Source organism: Monomorium pharaonis, chromosome 6 (assembly GCF_013373865.1).
Source record: "Monomorium pharaonis isolate MP-MQ-018 chromosome 6, ASM1337386v2, whole genome shotgun sequence".
Taxonomy (NCBI): Eukaryota; Metazoa; Arthropoda; class Insecta; order Hymenoptera; family Formicidae; genus Monomorium; species Monomorium pharaonis.
The window spans coordinates 20,388,868-20,410,139 of record NC_050472.1 but is presented as its reverse complement, the minus strand read 5'-3'; the positions used below and the strand labels follow the sequence as shown (position 1 = coordinate 20,410,139).

Genomic DNA, 21,272 nt, shown 5'->3' with positions numbered 1-21,272 from the left:
ATAGATTAATTATCTTAATTTTAGCTCGATGCTTATATCAGTTTTAAAAACATTCCCAGCAAATAAAGATGTAACTGCTGTATACGTATCATGTACATAAATATAATGGTTTTACATCTATGTTACGTGGCAGTTGTGATTTGCTGTTACATAATAAATGCAAGAACATGTCGGCTGATGACATACTTGTTTTCAATTCATAGGAATTGCAAGGAATTTAGAACATTTTGGAATATATTACGTCAATCTAAAAAAAAGTCGGTGCAGTACTGCTTTTCAGACGTCTGATATACTTCATTTGCGATTTATTCATCCATATTCAAAACACTATGAGAGCAATAATCTTAAAGTATTTCCGTAATTCCGGCCAAATTTACAGCTGCTTTGTGAGTCAACAATAATTACTGGCGGGAAAGTCATGATGGATCTTTCGGTGAGGTGGAATACAAGACAGGGTAAGAGAGGAAGAGAGAGAGAGAGAGAGAGAACCAAATTTGCCGGAAGTCTGCGCAAATCGGTCGGAAAGCGAGCAAGTTCGACCAGCGTACAAACTTTACAGCGAGGCACCGCGTGCGAGCTGCAAGTACAATTCATTTCGGCCGCACCAATAATTATAGCGATTTATTCGCGGTGAACGGGCGCCGTTAATTCAAGTCGCGGTATAACGCGTGCACATACGTCACCAGAATAAATTATGCAAACATACTGAGATGTGGGTCGAGCTGGCTGGTTTCGGGAGACTATAAGTGAAAAAAAGACGTAAATCACACAGATTGATATTATCAATATCCGTTGTTTATGTTACACGAAATACACAAATGTGTAAAATATTATCGTAATCGTTAAATATTTTTTAATTGATCGTATTTTATAGACTCGATATTATGTAATTGATATTATGAGAGAAGCTAACATAGAAAGAGATCAGGCTAAAAGCCATCATTATTAAGGCTAAAGCATACATGTATTAAAAGTGAAGTGGGAAACAAGCGAGGGTATTAATAGATAATAAATTAATAGCTTTTAAATATATCTTTTTAACAATGTCAGTATCAAAGATGTAACTGTAAAGGATTAATATGAATCTCTCTTTGAGCGGTTGATAAATCTCTTTGAGCTTACGGGATTGTCGGTCTTTAATGGAACATCCATTAAAGACCACAATTTTAAAACGCCAGATTGATATGTGAAATGCAATCGCACGGGGATGGGCTTTGTCGTGGCTATCTGCTCTTGTCATTATCTCTCCAAACCTCGTTTTGGATCCCTAAAACCCAAAGGGGATTTAGCGAGCAGCACTTTATAACTAGGGCCCACCTGTCCCTGCATATAGAATTGTATAATTAATCACAATTGTATAATGAACGTCGATGAGATGACATTCCGAAAAATCAGATCGCGTTATTTCTGTCCGTGAGATTTATTTATCTGTATCAGCTGAATACATATCATCTGAATGCAGGGCAAAACTGATATGTTTGGAAGTTTAGTGTGATCCGAGTGAGTTTCTATGAGTTATTTTCTCCCTTGTTTTATTTTCCAGCATGTTAAAATTAAAGTAGAAACTCAGAGAAAATAACGTAACCTTTTACCCTATAAAATACCTTACTCTATTAAAACTGGAATATTATACATGATGATGTTTTCGTAATTATAACTTTGCGAGTGATCGCAACATTCCAGTCGGCAAAAATTGTCTATTTTATTATAAAAGAAGCGTATTCATCAAATACATTAATGTATATCAAGTAGATGGGAAACAAAATTAAATCTTCGGATATAATGAATGTTCGAAGTTTAATGTCTTTACGTGAAACGTGATTTATTAGAAAATGGTTCGAAATATAATTAGTCCTTTTGCGAGGTGAAACAGAATCTTATTAACATTGTTATTTTTTATTAATAACCAACAAAATATAAATTTATCAGATAGATACGATTCGTTTAGGCTACTATTTTAAAGTTAACTGCAATTATGTGGAATGTAATGAAAATATGCTGACAGATCATTGTCTTTGATAGTTATACGAAAGGTCTTTGTACAAACTTTCTTGCCAGTTTCATCAGTGATACCGAAAGGTTCGTGAAATAGATTGACTTAAATAAAATAGCGCTGTCGTTTATCCAACTAAATCGTTCAATTAGTAAGCAAATATTTTATGAAATTATTAGAGTTGTTGAAATTAACTTTTGATACTATTTTGTTGCAATTTTATACTTTTGACATCCCGTTTTATAGAATTACATAAAATCTTAATTTGAGTCTAAATTATTGTCTTTCTCTCTCATTTATGTTTCCTTCATTTTGTTATCATTTGCATTCAAAGAAAAAAATATTTATATACAAATACTTCAGAAATATGTACTACTATTTTAATAAGAATTTTTGACATTATTGAACTATTCGCTTTTTGTTGTTTGTGAAGTAATGTTTTCTTGCTCTTTATTTTTTCATAAAAGATGAATAAAATATGTCAGATAACTGTATCAAACTCTATGGAAATACGTGAAATATGCATAACTTGCATCGCGTTCGGAAAACTGTGAATAGTTAATTTTAAGTTTGAAAATAGAATTCTCCGAGATGGTGTACAGTATCAATATGAAATAAAAATGATTACGCGAGATAAAGTAAATGATTGTTATACATTTTTTTGTGAATATACTATTTTTGATCTGAATACTGATAGATACTGAAAAAGATCAGTTTCTTAAAAAAAATTACACAAATTATTCTTTAAGGTTAAGATATGAAAAAAATTTGTTTTTTTTTTTATAAAGTATAATTAATCGCGTTCGATAAATTTGAATTTATGCGAAGGAATATTTATAGGATAACAATTGTAGAACAATTGTCGATTAATGAATAAATTTATTTATTGCTCCTCATAGCTTATACTTTATTAGATCGCTTATTTAATTTGCAATGGTTCAACGTCATTGCAATAATTGATAATTGCACTTTGACACAACATTTTTTGTATCACTTTTGACTTAATGCTAATTCAATGTTAATTAAGATAAGGTACAAACTTCTTATTCTCATTTTACAATTCAAAGCCCCCGGCATCAAAGACTCGAAAATTTACGCTTGAAATTCTTGCTGATGTCGTTAACAATACGCGTTATCAAAAGGCACGACAGAGAAGATAGGTGCTGAAACAGCTCCTCGAGTATACTCGTGATTTGACTGCCGCAAACGCCTACTGTTAAACGACGCCTACTGTTAAATCATTCGAATTTACGAGAAATCACGTTAACTCTGCTTAATTAACTCTCATTTCCGACTCCGTCGACGATGTCGATCCATCATGGATCGAAGGATACTTGGTCCAACTTTCATATGTCGCTTTACGTATCTACATACATACGTGCGCGCGTTCTCAACTATGGTGGACGTCACGTCCGAACGCAGTCGCGAAATAGCAGTCACGCGGGAAATTCTCCTCTCTCGAAATTCCATGCGCTCTCCTGCGGGACAGCTTCGACTTCCGGTTCACGGGAACGTCGGTGGACCATCGTAATGGATCCGAGTCCCGGGTATGCAATTATTATAATGGGTGCTCAGTGCGACGATATAACTTGATTTCGTCCACCTTACTGTGGAAACGTCGACGATGCCAGCGACAACTATGACGACTACGACGACAACGGCGACGGCGACGGCGACGGCGACGACGACGTCGACGGCGACGACGAGGTGTTACCGTTATAGTTTGGTCCATGGAGAGCGCTATTGTCTATCGTTGTCTACTGTACACGTTGTGTTTCTGCTCTTCGACGCGTGATTGGACAATCTGAGAGGCTACTTCGTCCCCCGATTACCCGCGGGACCTGTGGCGGTTGAAGGTGGTTTCGCATTAAATGTCCGCGATTTCACTTCATCGTTCTCTAATCCCACATCGGCATTGCGACCGTCGCACGTCCAGAACTTTGCGATACTGTTAGACCGCGGAATTAGCGCGAACGTGGTTATCTCAGTTCGGTTACGATCGCGTATTAATCAGTTTGAGAGTAATTTTGAGAATAAACTGTAGCAAGAGAAGAGTTGAGAGAGAGAGAGAGAACTTTAATGAATTGTAAATAATTCTTCTCTTCTCTTTGTTCCAAAATATATCACACTATGAATCTGAAACTTTATTTTTCGCAAACTTCGGATAGATTTGTTGATTCGACTATATTTTTTTATTCATATTTGTGTTTGTTGCCAACAGATCGAAAGACACAAATTGTGTATATAGGGTAATTTCATAAAAATAAAGTTACGTTCACTGAAAACGACAAATTAAATGTTTTTGCAACTCTATATTTTCGAAAATGACGAAACGATTATTTTCTCTCTCTTTATTTTTTCTTTATTCCTTTGATACCGAGAGTAATAAAAATAAAAGATCTTTATCTTGCGTAATTTATATATACCTAACATAAATCAACCAAAATATACAAAATATATTTCGAAGTAATCACGAAATAATTATTATTACTGTGTTATCAAGTCATCGCAAATTATATAAATAGTAAGTATAACAAAATAGTAACGAAATTATTGAATGAGAATTGATTAAAATAATTTGTTGCTACGTAATATTTAAATATACTTGGCAATTTATTTTTGAATGCATACTTAATATTGTTACACAGATTGGTGAATCGAAAACTGAATTATTCGGAATTACTCGTTCACTTATCGGAAAATTTCTATATTAGAGCAAAGAAGAGATTATATTTTGACATTTTGCGAAACGAACGGCTACAGATGAGCTTACAACGATAATCCATTGTAATCTCTTGCGCTTAATGCTCGCGTTCATGTACTTTTCCAATACATTATATGCAACTGTAAATAATAACTGCATCTTTAAAGCGTGTTATCCTTGCCATGCTCGGTTCCCATGCGTAAAGTAATAATTAATTTAACCGATGATCCACCCGTAACAATAAAACATCACGAGCACGAGGCAGCCCGTACATACGAGCTACATTCTCTTATATTTGCCTGATTTGCTGGCGCTTCGAGCAACTTCAGAAATGGGTTAATCGTAGCGCTTGTTTAATTAATCGAATCTCGGTCGCGTGTAGAACGTGCGTGGCGATCTGCAAAGTTACAGCGGGAGTAATTGCACCCGAGGGTATCGAAGAAGCACAGCCCGTTAAAAATTTGTGCTAAAATTATGGCAAAATTTTTCTCTCTATCGCACAATTTTTATAACGTTCTAAATTTTTCCGTGTTAATCGAGGGAGAGAGAGAGAAAGAGAGAGAGAGAGAGAGAGAGAGAGAGAGAGAGAGAGAGAGAGAGAGAGAGAGAGAGAAGGGGAAGGGAAGAAAGTTTATATTTAATTCATTTTATTTTCATTTAATTCAAATATTTTATTATTATATTTTATTATTTAATACTTTTATTATTTCAGCCTTTAAAAGTTAGTTATTAAGATTTAATATTAGAATCTTGTAAGAAATGAGACAGTTATCGTATCATTAAGAAGAAATTCAACTAGAATTTAATTAAGAAAATTTTTTAGCACACATAACATATATTTCTATAAAATAAAATATTAATAAATTTACTACTTTGCACTTGTTGCAAAAAATTCTTAGATATTCTTAGATATTCTTTAATTCAGATATTTAATATTCTTTTTTTTTTATATCATTTAATTTGTGCAGAAAGGAAATTAAATTTGCATGTAATTTGATTTTTGGATTTGCAGCAGTTTATTTTACTACAATTTTAATAACAATAATAGAGATAAAGATAGCTGTTATCATTATTGAATGAATTGTTAAAAGCTAATTGGAATGTATTTTAATATAACCTATTTTTTTCTTTGGTTATAATATTCATATAGAAAGATTATCGTATTGAACTCATTTCTAATTTGGTCCATTTATTTATTATTTATATTACATATGCTCTACATATATGTTGATATAGAGTTTTGTTCGAAATATCTTTTGGAACATGTATAAAAACGCAGATTAAAATTTTTTTTTAATTGAGTTGTGATGATAATTTTGCTCTTATAACGGCTTGTCAATTGTTAACGAACTTTATCTTTCGCAACCGCATGTTAGGAAGTTATTGTCGTGAGATTAACCTCATCTAACTATGGAGCAGTTATTACGTCTTGTTATTATTGTGGAGAACTTTCTCTGAGAGAGAAAGAGAGACAGAGACCTTCTTGTTATTATTACACATCATCGTGTATATGCACGTGTGTAAGCGCGGCTCAAGGGCCATTACCGTTTCGAGACGTCGATAGTAGATTCGGAGTAGATCGGATCTTGTCCCTCCTCCTCTTGTAAATTCGTAGATGGACAGTAATTCTGGTAGTGAATGGAACAGTTGGTCTCTTGGTTTGCGGGCGCATCGTACTAACCAGTGTCAACATGCTCGCCATTCGCGCGGCGAAGCACTATTTGAATAAGTGGTACAGCACGTTGCGATATACGCGTTCAATTAAGGTGAGCATCGAATGTCCTAAATACATTACCGCCCGGCTGCTCCCTCCTGCGATTTAATGCGAAAAATTTCCGCGCAAATGACAGTAGTCAGGTACATTGTGGAAGCGCATCTTCATTTTTGCCCTAAGTCTCGCAGACTCATACCGCGAGCGGATTTCCAAGCACGATCAAAGAGATATATTTCATGCGATCAATATACGACGTACGTGTTTGAATTTACAACCAGATTCTGGTGTAGTCCTGGCCGTGTGAGCACAACCGAATTTGCGAATAGCGTTTGTACGGCTCCCCGTGTCTCTCGCTCGTCTCGCTTCTACGGCTCGTCCTCTCTGCTCCGATACCTCACTATGTGGCTACGCTTTGGTGTAATTGCATTGGCTGTGCGCTCATTTGAACGTGCGATGAGCTATAGATCCGTAATAAGTAATTATACGCGCGATAATAGACACGTATTTGCATATTACACAAAACGTCGGGGAAACAAATATTGCTAATCCTTTTAATTTAGGAAGAATATATGCGCATGACAATCATCAATTGTTTTTATGTAATAAATTAATTTTGGCTAATTTTTCAAAATGATAATTTTGATAATTTTCGAATTACGATCATAGAAGCATATTGTAAAATAATGTATTTGAAATATATGTATGTTCGAAATGAGAAATGACATCTAGATTGTCAAATGAAAGTCTGAGAGTTATGTTCACAATAAATTCTTCGATATGTGAAACTGTTTTTAGCCCTTTTGTACGATTACTTTCTCATTTCGTTGCTCGAGTGCGATCATTCTCAATATTTAAGACGCAATGTGGCAGTTTCCACCCCTTTGTTGTGGACGGTGCAAAACTTCTTTTGATTGCCACTTACGACGATAAAAGGGCGTGGGAGTTTTGCCCTCGAGTTTCGATTCATTCGAGTAGCGATCCTCGAAAAGAGGAGCTGCGCTCGCGAGATTTTGAGGCGGGCAAGCAGACGAACATCAAGGGTATATTTCAAGGAGAGATTAATTAAAAGAATTTAATAGAAATCTCAAGCGACAAGTTCTCTTCAGAGGGTCTTTCGTTTGTTGGTCAATAGGTCGGTTGGTGGTAGCCGAGATGCAACAAGTTTTGATATGTTTCCGTAATATGACTCGACGACGTAATGAGAGAAACATTTCTGCATCGTTGCCGCTATCAAGATAATTTTATAAATTATCAGAAAGAGCAATTTATTTTGCCATGTGTCGGTTCGTTATTTTACAGTTATAATTTAAAATATTTACAAATTAATTAAAAATTTAGATATTACGACTTTGAAAAACATATGATGTGATAGAGTGAAATTATTTATTAAATTGCCCGTTTTCTAAAAATATTTGTTATTAAATTATTGGATTTTTTCGTCAAAATAATAAATACCACTTTTTCCATTTAATCTATTATAATTTTTTATTAAAAAAGCTTTAAACACAGTAAACTAAAATTACCACATATAAGGAATTGAAAGATTTAATTTTTTAACTTGCATATGTGCGTTTATTTTGTTGTTTAGTTTACTGGTATTCTATAAATTAAAACTCGTACACAAAACTACTTTTTCCTCGGTTTTAATCTCTAGAATACAAGTAAATCGAATAAGATGCATAACAGTTATTAAAGTCTTAATCTTTATATCAAGTTTTAATCAAGTTAATTGTTTTATACTTGTATTTAGATACATTAAACATCTTTCCTGTGTTTTCCTTTGGTAAACACATTAAAACTATTTAACACTGTGATATGTAAATAAAATACTTTATAAAATATTTGAAGAAAATGTAATAATAGTTTTGCTGCACTGTCAACAATATTGTACATACGTTAGTTTTAAAATTTTCAGAGTTTCGTTTAATAGCTTTTTGTAGTGGTGGTTTTTGCAATTGGATTAATTTAGGATTGGATTTTCATACAACGCGAATATATTTGCCAGTGATAATAATTTATTAGAAAAAAATGGTTCTCTTCCTCCCTCCTTTCTCTCATCATGACCGCAAACTAAATCTTCCTAATGCCATCATCTACTCAGCTGCAAGTTTATCAGGTTATGTGGCTTTAAGGCGCATTTATGCAACGTGAGCATAGCAAAATGAGCTAATAAACGTTCGTTGACTCGTTAAAGATAGTGGTAAAGAGATTTGCGTTACACCTGATAAAAATAAGTAAAAATAATCACCAAATGTGGTTTAGTCCTTGCTGCAGCAAACCCTCCATAGCAATTAACGGCAGTATTAACGGAATATGCAGGAATTTAAACATCATGAAGTGTTCGTATCCGCAATAAATTTTCAAGAACGCTCTGGATGTTACGTGGATAAAGAGCGATAGTGAATAATGCGACCGCAACGAATCTTGTCCTGAATTCTCGTACACATACATGATCGCGAATCTATTCATTTGGTTGTATTTGTAGCATTAAACGTAGCTTTAAACAAACGACAAAGTTACGCGTGCCTCTTCGTTTGAACGGAAATTGTGCCGCACTTTGCGGAGTTGAGGAGGTGCGGATAAGCGCATCGCAGATTCGCAACTTCCGCGACGTCGGCCGCGAAATACGCCTAGGGATGCGGGTCAACGGTATCTCGGGCGATCTGAATATTGTATTAAGGTGTTGCTGCCGTCGTCACTGTCGGGAGATGCACATTCACCGCGTGTGTCTCCATACCTACAAAATGGCGAGAGGTTTCGCGAAATAAATAATATCGCTCGAATATCAAAAATTCAGTGGGCGAATCAACGCTGGAAAAGCCGTCGTAATCAATCCCGCGCGCGTTCCGAGGATTTGTCGTATCGAAGTTTTACCGGATATCCATTCGGAAATACTTTTTTTTTTTCGTTGGAAATCGAAAACCACTATACGTGCGTTCCGATACGCCAGAAGGTTTGGCTTTCACGATTAGCATTGATTGAAATGTTTATCGCGTGCATGTGGGTGCGATATCATAAAGATTTTATAAAGTTTGTTCCTTTTGTAATCTCACTTCGAAATGAAGCTAGGGCGAGCATCACTCTTCGTTACAACTTTGGCGGTTAAAATTACAAAATGGATTATGTTAAAACCACAGAATTAAAAGAGAGAGAGCATAAGAGAAGGAACCACTGTTATAAAGTGTACTGTAAAATTAAAATGCAGTTCTTTTTTTACAGGCACGGTAGAAAAAAGTTTTTTTTTTTTTTTTCAAGCTGTTTTTCTCTTCTTGATATCTATTACTTTATTCTTTTTCTGCTCTTTTTTGCTTGATGAATAGATGACAGATCATTAATAGATTATGCAGATATTTTATGCAGAATACAATATCAAAATAAAAAAAGAATTATCTATTTTTTCCTGAAAATAATTCAAGCTGTCTTTCACTTTCTTCTTATTTTAGACTTTTTTGTAGAAAAAATCGATGACAGGCGACCACTAGGGATTACGTGGTTGATGAAACTGTCTACAGTAGGCAATCAATTTTATCAATTTGGTGCATTTATAACTGTTATGCGACGAGAATAATATATACTATATACTGTATAAGTAAAAAGTAGAACGATTGTTTTTAGGTCAGTTCACAAAATAATTTTCTATATATTCTTCAGACGTCTCATTACTCGGCCATTTTGGGATAGCCTTATATGAAAAGTTGAGATGTCATAACTGCGGCGTAACGAGCTCTCATATTTTCTACATGAAGTACATCTCCCATGTGGGTATTTATTACGAAAACTTTAAATCCGAGGCTAGCTTTTAATTTGCTTTAGGATACGCCGCAAGTTTTTCAAGCTTAATGTCAAGAATGCGATGTAATTCGCCCGTTTCGTGACGACTTTCTCGAGGGTATACACGACGTAATCCTAAAACACTCTATTTTACTCGCGAAGTTTTCACAGCGAGCGCGGAAAAATCTTCCCGTGAGGAATCGCGTGCGGAGAAAAGCGTCAGCAAAACCGATGATTTTGCCGAAACTTTAGAAACACGTAGAGTGGCACCGAGTTTTTGTACTGTAACTCGATTTTTCGGAGTTAGTTAAAAGCACTCTTTAAAGTTCCGCCCGCCGCCGCAACGTTACATGAAAAGCTATCAGAGATGGAAGAGGAACTTCGGCGGGCTCGAAAGTTTTATGAGTTCTAATGCAGAATAAAAGGGATAGTTACAAAAGTTAACTGCGGAACAACCGTTTATTTTAACGCTCAATCTTTACATCCTGTCTTCGCGATATCTTCAAACAGAGGAACCGCGGCGGGCTCTCATGTTATGAAATTATCGATCCCCGTTCCTGACAATGTACAACAAACAGCGAGTTAGCTTCTCGCCGCCGCCGCCTCGTTTTTTTTTTTTTCTAATTCGGTTATGGGAATAAGCGAAAGATCGAATTAAAAGCGCGATAAAAGATAGATGGGTGCCAGCAGGAAGGAAATAAATCGAAGTTAGCAGCGGGTCGATTCTTCGCTCGGTTGCGGAGAGCACTTGCGCGGACGTGACCTCCGCTTTCTCTCTCTCTCTCTCTCTCTATTCCATCTCCTTTTCTGTTCTATCTCTTTCTCTCTCCCTCTCTTCGGTAAACGGACTCGCTTGAAATTCAATGGACGTTGGCAGGCCGCATAGCCATCCGTTCCTGCCGAAATACCTTTCAGAACGCCTCGGCTCCGCGCGCATCGTTTCGCTGCCGACAAGCCGCGTCTGATATCTAACGTTTCTCTAACGCCCGCGCGCGTTTAGTACCGCCGGCCGAAGCGATGTGGGAATGCTACATCGTCGTCTTCGCGATCTGGCAATGCCAGAGACGCGTCAGGGACGCACGGTGAAGGAGGATAAAATCATCTCGGGGCCTCAAATAACATCGTTAGCGAATCATCTACGGAATTAGCCGCACGTTGCCGATGAGATAAGTCAATTTCGCGGTCTTCGGCAAATCTTGAGATTCAGGATGTTATTCTACTCCCTCAAATTTCGCAAAGCTGCGAAGTAAACCTCAAATTATATTCTAACTGCTGACGGCTGGTTATTCCTGAATGTGGAAATATACACATACATTTTCTCGTCTCCGCGAAAATGTAATTTTAGAAAATGAGTATTTACAATCCGATAAAAATGAATTGTTTGTGTAGGCTCCTGCAATATTACAATTAGCGACGGGAATTCGATAAAGGTGAATTGTTTTGTGAAACAATAAATTACATACCGTGGATGCGTCGATCGATTTTAAGAGAAAAAAAAAGTCGTGAATTAGCATCAACGTGCGACTTCTCTCGCGACTCCTCGCAATTACGATATAGCGATGACAATACGAGAAAAAGTGTTTTGTTTTATAAAGCAACAAATTATACCGCGGATGTCAATCGACTTTAGGGGAAAGTCGTGAGTTAGCGTCAACGTGCGACTTCTTACGACTCCTCGCAATTACTATTAGCGATGACTTGGCGCACGCGGCAGTATAAACTTACGCGGCAGTAAGTTATGTATAAGACGGCGAATGTGTTCTTAGGAGAGGGAATATATTTTATGGAAAGTTCCATTTCGTTTCTCTAAGGAGATTTGGATTACGAACGGCCGATTCCGCGGTATATCAGAATTCCTTCTACCGCCGACCATTTAGTACCTCGTAAATGCGCCTTACTTTCGCTTCGAGTGAGATTTTCCATGCCACCGCCGACCCGAGAGAATCCATATTGAGAGCGTTTATTGTTAAGTTAAAGTTTGTTTTCGATATTTATCGACGGCCGCTCAGCAAGAATCTCTAAGAATTACCGTAAAGTTTCTGGAAGTTGTAATTCACTTAAGCCATTATTAAATGCTTAGCATACACGCGGTTTGCGGAATAGAAATATTTAATCGTAATACTCGCGAAGCACAAATCACATTATAATATTTCAAATAATTTCTTCTAGATAAAACGTGGTTCATAAAGAGTACATAACATGTATACATAATCGTTTCTTGTTTGCTTTTACTTTATCAATACCATATTGTTTCGCGTTTTACATGTTTAGTTTGCGCTGCAATGGAGAGATTGCAATGGAGCGGTGTACGGGATAATTTATCAAGTTTGCGTTTAAAGCGCGACGACTTTCCGTGCCGTATTTAAGGCAGACAAATTTCTCGGAACGTTTCGACGACGAAAACAAAAAAAAAAAGAAGAAAAAAAGGAAGAAGCGCATCGCTACCGCGAGATTTAGTTGTTCCCCGGCACGAGAGACCTCCGTAATGTTTGCAAGAACGTGAATATATCGTCTACCTGACTGCATGGGATTCCTAAAGAGATTTGGATTACCTATTCCTTCTCGGAGCGCCATGACTGATATCGCCAAGATTTCCGTGACCATTTCTACGCCGGGGACGATTTGTCCTCGGAACGTCCTGGTCAGATTCAGGCGTTATTACGTTATGAACGCATCGGTGCTTATCGTAATATTTACGTCTTGTTCGTTATTCCGGAGGAAAAAAAACTGCCGGAAAGTAAAAAGGAGCTGCTCGTTATAAAACTATGCAAGAGCTTACGTTTGTATTCATTGCTTCTAACTTTTCCACTTCTGACATTAAGTAACAGAATCCAGGATCATCTTGAAACTTAGGAAAGAAGAGTCACTAGTTATTTGAATCTCTCTCTCTCTCGGATAAAATACTGAGGATCCTTCAAATTACGATAATTATTATATAAACACGGTATCTCTCAAAAGTAAGTGAGTGTAAAGTTGAAGTTATTCTAGCGTTGTTCAAAGTCCGTTGCTACAAGATCAGCGTTTCGAAACGTTCTACGTAAAGATTGCGTATCATCTTCTAAAGCGGCTCGGATTATCTGTTGCGGTTCAACGGGGGAACTTGCGAGGCCAATTTCTCGAGCGCAAGTGGACTTCCCGTGAAAATAGCCAGTCACCGTGCGGTCGCAAACATGTTTGCCGTCAATCTCACTGAAATCCTCGATTCGTGTTCGCTTGTACCCTCTGAGCACTTTAGCTTGTAGACACGTTTTGTCTTGTAGTGCCATTAGAAACGTACCAGCACACCGCGATATAATCTTCTTTTATCTTTTGTCGCTCTTTGTCGCACTCGAAACTACATCCATTTCCCTTTTTTTTATTTATACACAAAAAGTGGATACTTTATATTCACGTTGTATTTGTTTTTTTTTTTCCGTGTTCTGTCTATTCCCGAAGATAAATCCAACGTTTCGAGAATCTACATTGATTGAGAAAATATCTGAAACTAGAGTACACCACCAGGAAATTTGATCGGGGTGACAAGAGTGAAAAGTGCACAAAATATATCAGTGTCAGTCTAGAGCGAAAATAAATTTTATCGATTTTTCATGTTTGTCATTCTGGGGTTTGACGATTAAAAGCATGGATCAAAAGTGCTTTTTTCTCAATACATTTTCTCTCTACATGGCGATACATGGCAGTCGGTTTTTTTTTGCGCTCGCACAGTTGTCCGTAAACAAATTACATTGAATGCTACTTGTTCATCTTTTTTTTTACATTTCTTACGGCGGAAACTTAATTAACATACAAGCGACGCTGTGCAAACGTCTCGGTAATTAAGATTGCATGAAACGTACATTTATGAAACAGCGGTTTCTTCTTACGTCTCAAATTGTCCGATCCCGTATATGTATATCCAAGGAATTTCATTTAGAATAATGAGTTGGCGTTACAGATATTGCCTCTTCTTTTTTTTTCATTAAACGTTTTTTTCATTATAAAATAATTGATTCACTCGTTATAAAATTCGCAACTTGTATGATTATCGTTGATTAACGATATGCCAATGCGGGACGCGTTTTCAATTATAATTACCGCAGCGCGATGCTGAATAACCCGTTGATTCGTAGACCGGAACTTTGATAATTGCGAAAAGTAGCCGCGAACAGGTAGGAATTTTTAATTAGCAATCACCAATGACTGATATGACTTTTTAATTCGCATACGGCAACGACAGTTTCACGAGATAACTACCGCCGTTAACTGTGTTAGCGTGCAATGAATATTCGCGAATTTTCGACGTTTCACTCGTAAATAAAGTATTTCAATCTCGCGCGAATGTTAGCGGCCAAATAGCTTTACGTTTCTATTGGTTAATGCAAACAATAGACGTATATGAGACTTTTCCGGCATGGCGTAACTATGATATTGACACAGTTTACACGGTGTAATGTTAATACATATGCATGCAAACCGTGAAAATCAACGCTAGGCAACGCGCGGGCGGGCGCGAAACAGATTCAAGGATGCAAATGCGTATCTGTGTATTTGTGCAAATCAATGTATAATTTTATTCATGACGAAACCACCGGCTTAAATATGTAAATTATAAGACCTACTTAAAAGTTTTCTGCCACGACGTGTTATTCCGTTCGATAAACGGATTAAACAACCGTCGCGCCGCGCCGTTCCCAATGCCCGCGGAATATTCACGCGACTCCGGCTGATTCTCGTTTCCGCGTGCCTCGTTCTCTCTTTTTTCAATAAACAGTGACGAATCTGCAGCACGTTTCCGTTCTTACTCTTTGACGCAGCCGGGGATAATTTATTCCCCGGCGCGCGGCACAGTCGATAATAGGCGCCGTTAATTTCGTTTATTTATGATGTTGCGCTTCTCTCGAGCGCAAGGCCCAGTGATTTAGGAACCTCGAGCGATTCGCGATTCGCATCGAATAATATTAATATGCATGAGAAGATGAGCTTAAAGCGCTTCGCGAGCGCGTGGCAAGGACGTAGAGCATTCCTCCGCGATTGTGCGCGGCTATATATGTTGGACGATAATACGCGCGCGTGCAGGGCGCGCGGTGATGTCGAAAATTGCATCTCTGGGTGATTCAATCAGGTGGGATGTGAGCATGTAAACTTAATTATGGAATGAGGTCGGGGAGGAAGAATGAATTTCGGTTGAGATTGCGCGGTATTATATCATCTACTGTATGAATTTTTCACGCGAAAAAAAACGACTTGTTCGCACTCGCGAAAACTTATTAGAGCCGATCTTTACGCGAAAATTGGAAGGCTTTTGTGCAGAGCGTTCCACGTAATAGGCGCAGTTGGTGAAGAGTGCAAGTATTCCTTGGGGAGAAATAAAGCGACTTAGAGTAGAGTGTAATTAAACGCATACCTTTTTTGCCATTTCCAAAATTTTACAGTCAAATATTAACTGTAAATTGAGTTTTCTACGTGTAGTTTTAAAGTTAATGGAGTCGTATTATCCGTATTTTAAAATCTTAATCCTTAGAAAATGTTCTGCTCTAATGTTTTCTACTGTAATAATCTTCGTAATTTGCAAATATGATTACTCTGATAATTAAGGTACAATTATTTACCTGTCGATAGGAATAAGATTTTATATATTTAATATACCACTTGTTAAAATTACTGCACCAAAGCTATTTCCGCGGAAAGTTAGATCGTAAATTTTTACGAAGGCACAGTAGTCATGTACCAAGCGTGTTATATAATAAATCAAGCCGGTTTTTTTTTAGAAGAAACGAAAATTTTATTTTACATTTTTTAAACTCTTACTTCAAGAAATGTATTTTCTAATATATTCACATTTGAAAGACTGTTTATTTTTAATAATTGTACTAAAAATTGTTTTAAATTAAAAAGAATTTAAATTTGTCTAATTTAAAATAATTGGAGCAATGCTTGATTTATGTTATAAAATGTTATAAAATATAAATCTGTTCAATGTCTGCTCGAAAATTTTTCGAATGTCACATCTTAGTTACTGTCATAATTAATGATATATTACTGTCATTATGTATTTATTGCCAATTAATATGTTAGAAAATCTATTTCTCGAGAAACACATTAATAGAATTTTCGGTCACGATTCCGCCAAATATAAAACGTGAATATCGCTGTTCTCGTATACATAGTTCTACGTATATATTTTTGAGACACCAGCTGATCGATATTCGTAAAAGAAAAACGATAAATCAGATTGCCGCTGTTAACATTGAGATTGTTCGATGTCGTGCCTTATCAGAATTCGATCAAGGTAGTTTTACTCACGTGTTGCATCGCGGCGTACCCGGTGATTTGTTGGAGCTTACTGCTGACCATCTTCCCCGTGCCGCTCGTCTTCTCGCTCTTCCCGCTCCAGATACCGATTACGCCCGTTATAATGAGAGCCACCAGGGTAATGATGCCGATCAGCAGGGACAGTGTCACGATTTTGCTGCGGGGCGATATTACCATCGCCATCTTTCTCTTACGGATTAGCTAGTTCGTCGCAATCACACTTCGCGCTTCGAATATATACGTCCCGATATATATTATAGAAATTTACACTCAACAAACAACGCTGTCCATCCGACGCGGGATGGACCGAAACATGCGTATATATGTATCTATGTATATATATCTCTATGTATATGAATAGCTCTTTCTCTTTCTTTGTGACAAGTGGGGAACGCGGGGAATCAAGGGGATAAATATAATATAATCTCGTCTTGCGTGCGGCGCCGGATCCTCCGCGATCATTATAACTTTATCACTTCCTCGCATTCGAATATCGACGACGACGGCGATGGTGACGACGTGTCGGGCGAATTCTCGTGTGTCATTCTTGAAGCCGCTCTTCGGGCGCGCTCGCCTCTTCGAAGCGATTTAATTGCTGAGGTACCGTTAGACGCGAGACACGATCCAGACGTCTTCCGGCATCACTTCCCCGTTTTACGAACGATTCGATGGATTTTTCACGCACGGCGATTGCACAAGATCTTCGAAATCGTCGTCCCGAAGTGATTCAGGGGACTGCAGGGCGAAGGGAAAAACCTAGGCGTCTTGTGCAAAATCTCACGTTCCTGGATTGGCACGCCAGGGCGAGTTTCCCGGCGCTTTCAACGCCTCGAAAGATTTTACGAAAGCGTCCTCGTCGTCTCGAGGGCCCTCGGGCGAGCTTCTCCAGCGACGATTCTTTCAGTCCGCCCGATGGATGCACGCGCATGGATCAACAAGTTCAACGAGCACGGGCGCCAGCGAGCGCTTGCACCAGCTCAACAACAACGGCTCACGATAAATTCGTCTGAATAATCAACAATAAAGTTCTCCGGGAGACGTTTTCAACCCTCGAGGTATATATACCGGCGACGATATTTCTCTGCAGGGATGCATATAATGAGGGTGCAAAGCGGAACGCGGAGAGCGGGGTCGAAGACGCAACTTCTTGTTTCTCGAGTTTCTTAGATTTTCTTTCAATCCACTCCACCCTCGTTTTCTACCTTTCCTCTCCCTCTCCCTCTCTCTTTCTCTCTCTTTCTCTCTCTCTCTCTCTGTTTCTCCTTACTTCTCTTTCACTTCTCGTTTCGTTCTCTTTTTCTTTCTCGGGTTTCCTCCCTCTCGTTTCTCGCTCTACCTTTCAACCCCCTGTATTCCTTTCGCGCTTGGAAAGACGAACTTTGAAGACCTTTAAATGTCGAGAGAACTTACCGCGGTTTACATCGTAGAAATAATGATTCTACGTTTCTGTGTTACAACGATCGCTCGGCAACATTGCATATTAAATATGTTGACTTTGGTCGTTATCAACATTATTATCTCGGATCAGCGAAATTTGTGATAAACATGGAAGATAATATTAAAGCTGATTACTCGAACTTTCTCTCTTAGCGCGACAAGTAAAGGAATATAATAGTAACATTTAATTTTCTTGACTAATAGACTTTTGTTGACCTCTGAATTTAATACAGAAAATATACAGAATATTTTTATATATCTTGTAATGGGATTCTCCCAAATGTTTGAGAAATTTATTTAGAGAAAGATAAAATATATTAGAGAAAAAGCATATCGATTGAAAGGGAAGTCTTCGTTGTTTAGGAAGTGTCTCATTTTCGTTGTCGATCGAATTGACATTCACATAAATTAGTACAGTGTTATAATGCCGAGTAGAGTGTCGAGATCTTAAGCACGAAAATCAATTTCGCTGAGTTACAGTGGTACGCGGGGCACAGTTATTTCCATGCCATCCACTCTATCCTCCTCGGTAATGCTATTTTCATTTTACACAGAACGCAGTGTCGTCTGCGTTGTCGGTTCGCGCCATCCTAACAAATGGTAGACGGGAATACAAGCGCGAGTGCACTCACTCGATCGCGGAACGCTGATAAGGATGAAGTAGTAAAGTTATCGACTTGAGTCTATCAATCTTTAGGACAGTTCTTGTATAAACATTTATCTTTTTCTTAATTAATATTTAATTTGATAAACATTATATAATTATAAACGCGACTAATAACACTGTGTTAAAGAAACGTTTCGACTATACAAAATTTGTCTTGGCTCGATACATTGACCTGTTTATCATATTATTTTTGCTTAGCATTAACGAGCCCTTTATAATTGTTTGTATTTATCTTTTTGATATTACACAAATATTGCGCTTGAAATATAATTTAGTAATATAATTTTTTTTAACGATACACATAAATAAAAGAATTTATTTTAATATTCTATATAATTCTATAATCTTACATTATAATTTCTGAGTTTTTAAAAATATATTTTATAAGAGAGAAAAAGAGAACAGATAAAAATTATTTAATGAGGAAAGCGAATAATAAGAGAATAATAATACGGTCGCCGATTATTGATAATCATTATTTCTTTTTCTATATGAGATATATACTATTAATTAAAGCGAAATAAATAGTATTCACATCTGTAGGAATATATTTCAAATTAATTAATTTTTTTAAAAACGAATAATGCAATGGTTTATCCAAAATTTTCTGGCTTCAATAATTATTAATATTCGAATTAATTAACGAAGTTGATAATGTACAAAACTTTTTTTTCAGAACATCATCCCAATAATAAGTTATTTAATTATTAAATAATTAATTTTTTTAATTAATAATAGTTTCCTCGAAAAATAATGAATTTTCTATTACGGTGGAAGTATTTTGAAAAATGGTACTATTTCTTTAGTAAAAGAATCTTTTCGAGAGAAATGCAACATAATAAAGTGCAGTCTTCGTGGAATACCGTCGGTACATAATTTTGCACGAGCAAGAGAAAACCGCGAATTATTTAATATGCCAGTCTGGATAACGTGGTTCTTTGCATTTTCTTGCTGGCATGGAAAAGTTTATTCATAATATCATAATCATAGTATTAGACGACCTGGCATTTAAAGTGCAGAAACGTCGCGTTGATTTGTCGAATATAATTTTATACTCGCTCAAGATAATTATCGCGGTGAGATATGAATGAGGTCGAATTAAGCTGACGTATCACTGTGAAAGAATAATTGTAACGAATAAGAGACGAGCGCATTAATGCCGTGGGCAATGAGTTAGAAATTCAAAAGAATTGCGCGTATTCGCCGATTTTGCATTACTTCACTATGCATATATCTATTAGTAACCGTTACATTTTTCAAGTTCTTTCTGTGCTGAGTTTTTTTTTTTTTCAAGGAAAATCTGCGTCTAAAGAGCTTCCTACAATGAGAAAGAATTAAATGCGAGAATGTGAAAGCATTATATTATTTTGAAAATCTGATGTGTGAGATAAAACTGAGATTTCAGATTTCTTTTTCGTATGAACTGATATAATATGTTTCTGGGATATTAAAAAATTTTCTTACAGAGAAATATCCGATGTTCCCTTTTGCGAGAACAGATCGCAAAATAATTTCAGGAACAAAGCTTGAAAGATGGAATATCTAATCAGTTCGAAGAAGAAGTATGTAAACGAGTGAGCTTCATTTAAAATATGACGCTTTACATACAATCTACGCGATCCGCACGGACACGGAATGTCCCTTTCAACAGTCTAGACTTCGTCGGTTTTCATTCCTGTTATTCTTTTCCATTCCACAAACGTAATTCAAGAAATTTTTTTGCGCTTACTCTTTTACAATTTACCCGACAAAAGAGAATTCGTATCCACTTTCTTGTCCTTTCAAGAAAAATTTCAAGAGCTAAAACGATCTTTTGATTATATAATTTTGCGAATTCCAATGCGGCTGCAATAAAAATATTTCAAATATTCTGCCGTAAAAATATTTGTTATTTACACATTTTCTCGCAATTGGCTTTGTGTTATTTTTATTTTATCTATAGAAGAAAAAAACAACGAGCTTCTTTTGCTTTCTTCTCAATTGTTTTCAGTTTAGTTTTCTCTTGGCTTTTTTTCACATAACATTGACGGGCTCAAGCCGAAGTGCTCGTTGTTTAGAAATAAGCGAAATAAAGAGGAACGACTTATCAAGATTGTGAGATTTCCGGCTAGATAGTCTTTTCGATTGGAAAAGTTCGAAGGGATCGTGTGAAAGAAAGGGTCAGTGTGTCAAGTACTAAGAAAAATTACTTAGTTTTGCCGTATCCTTTTCTTTCGCGGCCTTCAACTTTTCGCCGCAAGTAGTTTTGATATACCCATTTTGTTTGACATTTTCTCTTCCTATTTCATGACCGCTCTCTTATCACCTCATTGCGCTATTTCTGCTCGAAAAGGAAACCGAGCTGCCTTCCGGGAAGCTCGGAAACTCAATTTTCTATCTCGTTTACGATACTTGAAATATTTTTAAAAGACATGACAAGTATTTTTCAAAAATATATTAAATATAATATTAATGTATTTTTCTGCAATCAATTCTGCAATCACTTTCACAGTATAAATCTTACAGCATCGTCATTAACGTTACTTTTCGCGTATATGTCGTAATGTATTGATTCTAAAATTTTGTCAAGTGTTGCATCAAAATGAAGTACTGCGTAAAAGTATTTATATTTTCGGTTATTTTTATTGAACAATATATCTGATAATAATAAAAGGAACAACAATAATACATGCCACCATTAAATCTATAAATTTCA

General features: G+C 36.7%; 1 protein-coding gene and 1 long non-coding RNA gene across 6 annotated transcripts in view; one reads left to right on the top strand and one right to left on the bottom strand.

Moving 5' to 3' along the window:
• The window catches only part of LOC114254468, a 263,849-nt gene that overhangs the window by 27,989 nt on the left and 214,588 nt on the right, over positions 1-21,272 (top strand). The gene's annotated exons all lie outside the window — the stretch shown is intronic.
• LOC105836028 (collagen alpha-1(XVIII) chain) overlaps positions 1-21,272 on the bottom strand; it is a 243,906-nt gene that overhangs the window by 75,044 nt on the left and 147,590 nt on the right. The window contains exon 1 of one of the 4 annotated variants that reach the window (XM_012679783.3): positions 16,465-16,683. The exons of the other annotated variants lie outside the window; for them this stretch is intronic. Coding sequence (XP_012535237.1) covers positions 16,465-16,656 — 192 coding nt within the window. The 5' untranslated portion in view covers positions 16,657-16,683. Of the gene's footprint in view, positions 1-16,464; positions 16,684-21,272 lie in introns of those variants that run through there. 4 annotated transcript variants of the gene reach the window in all.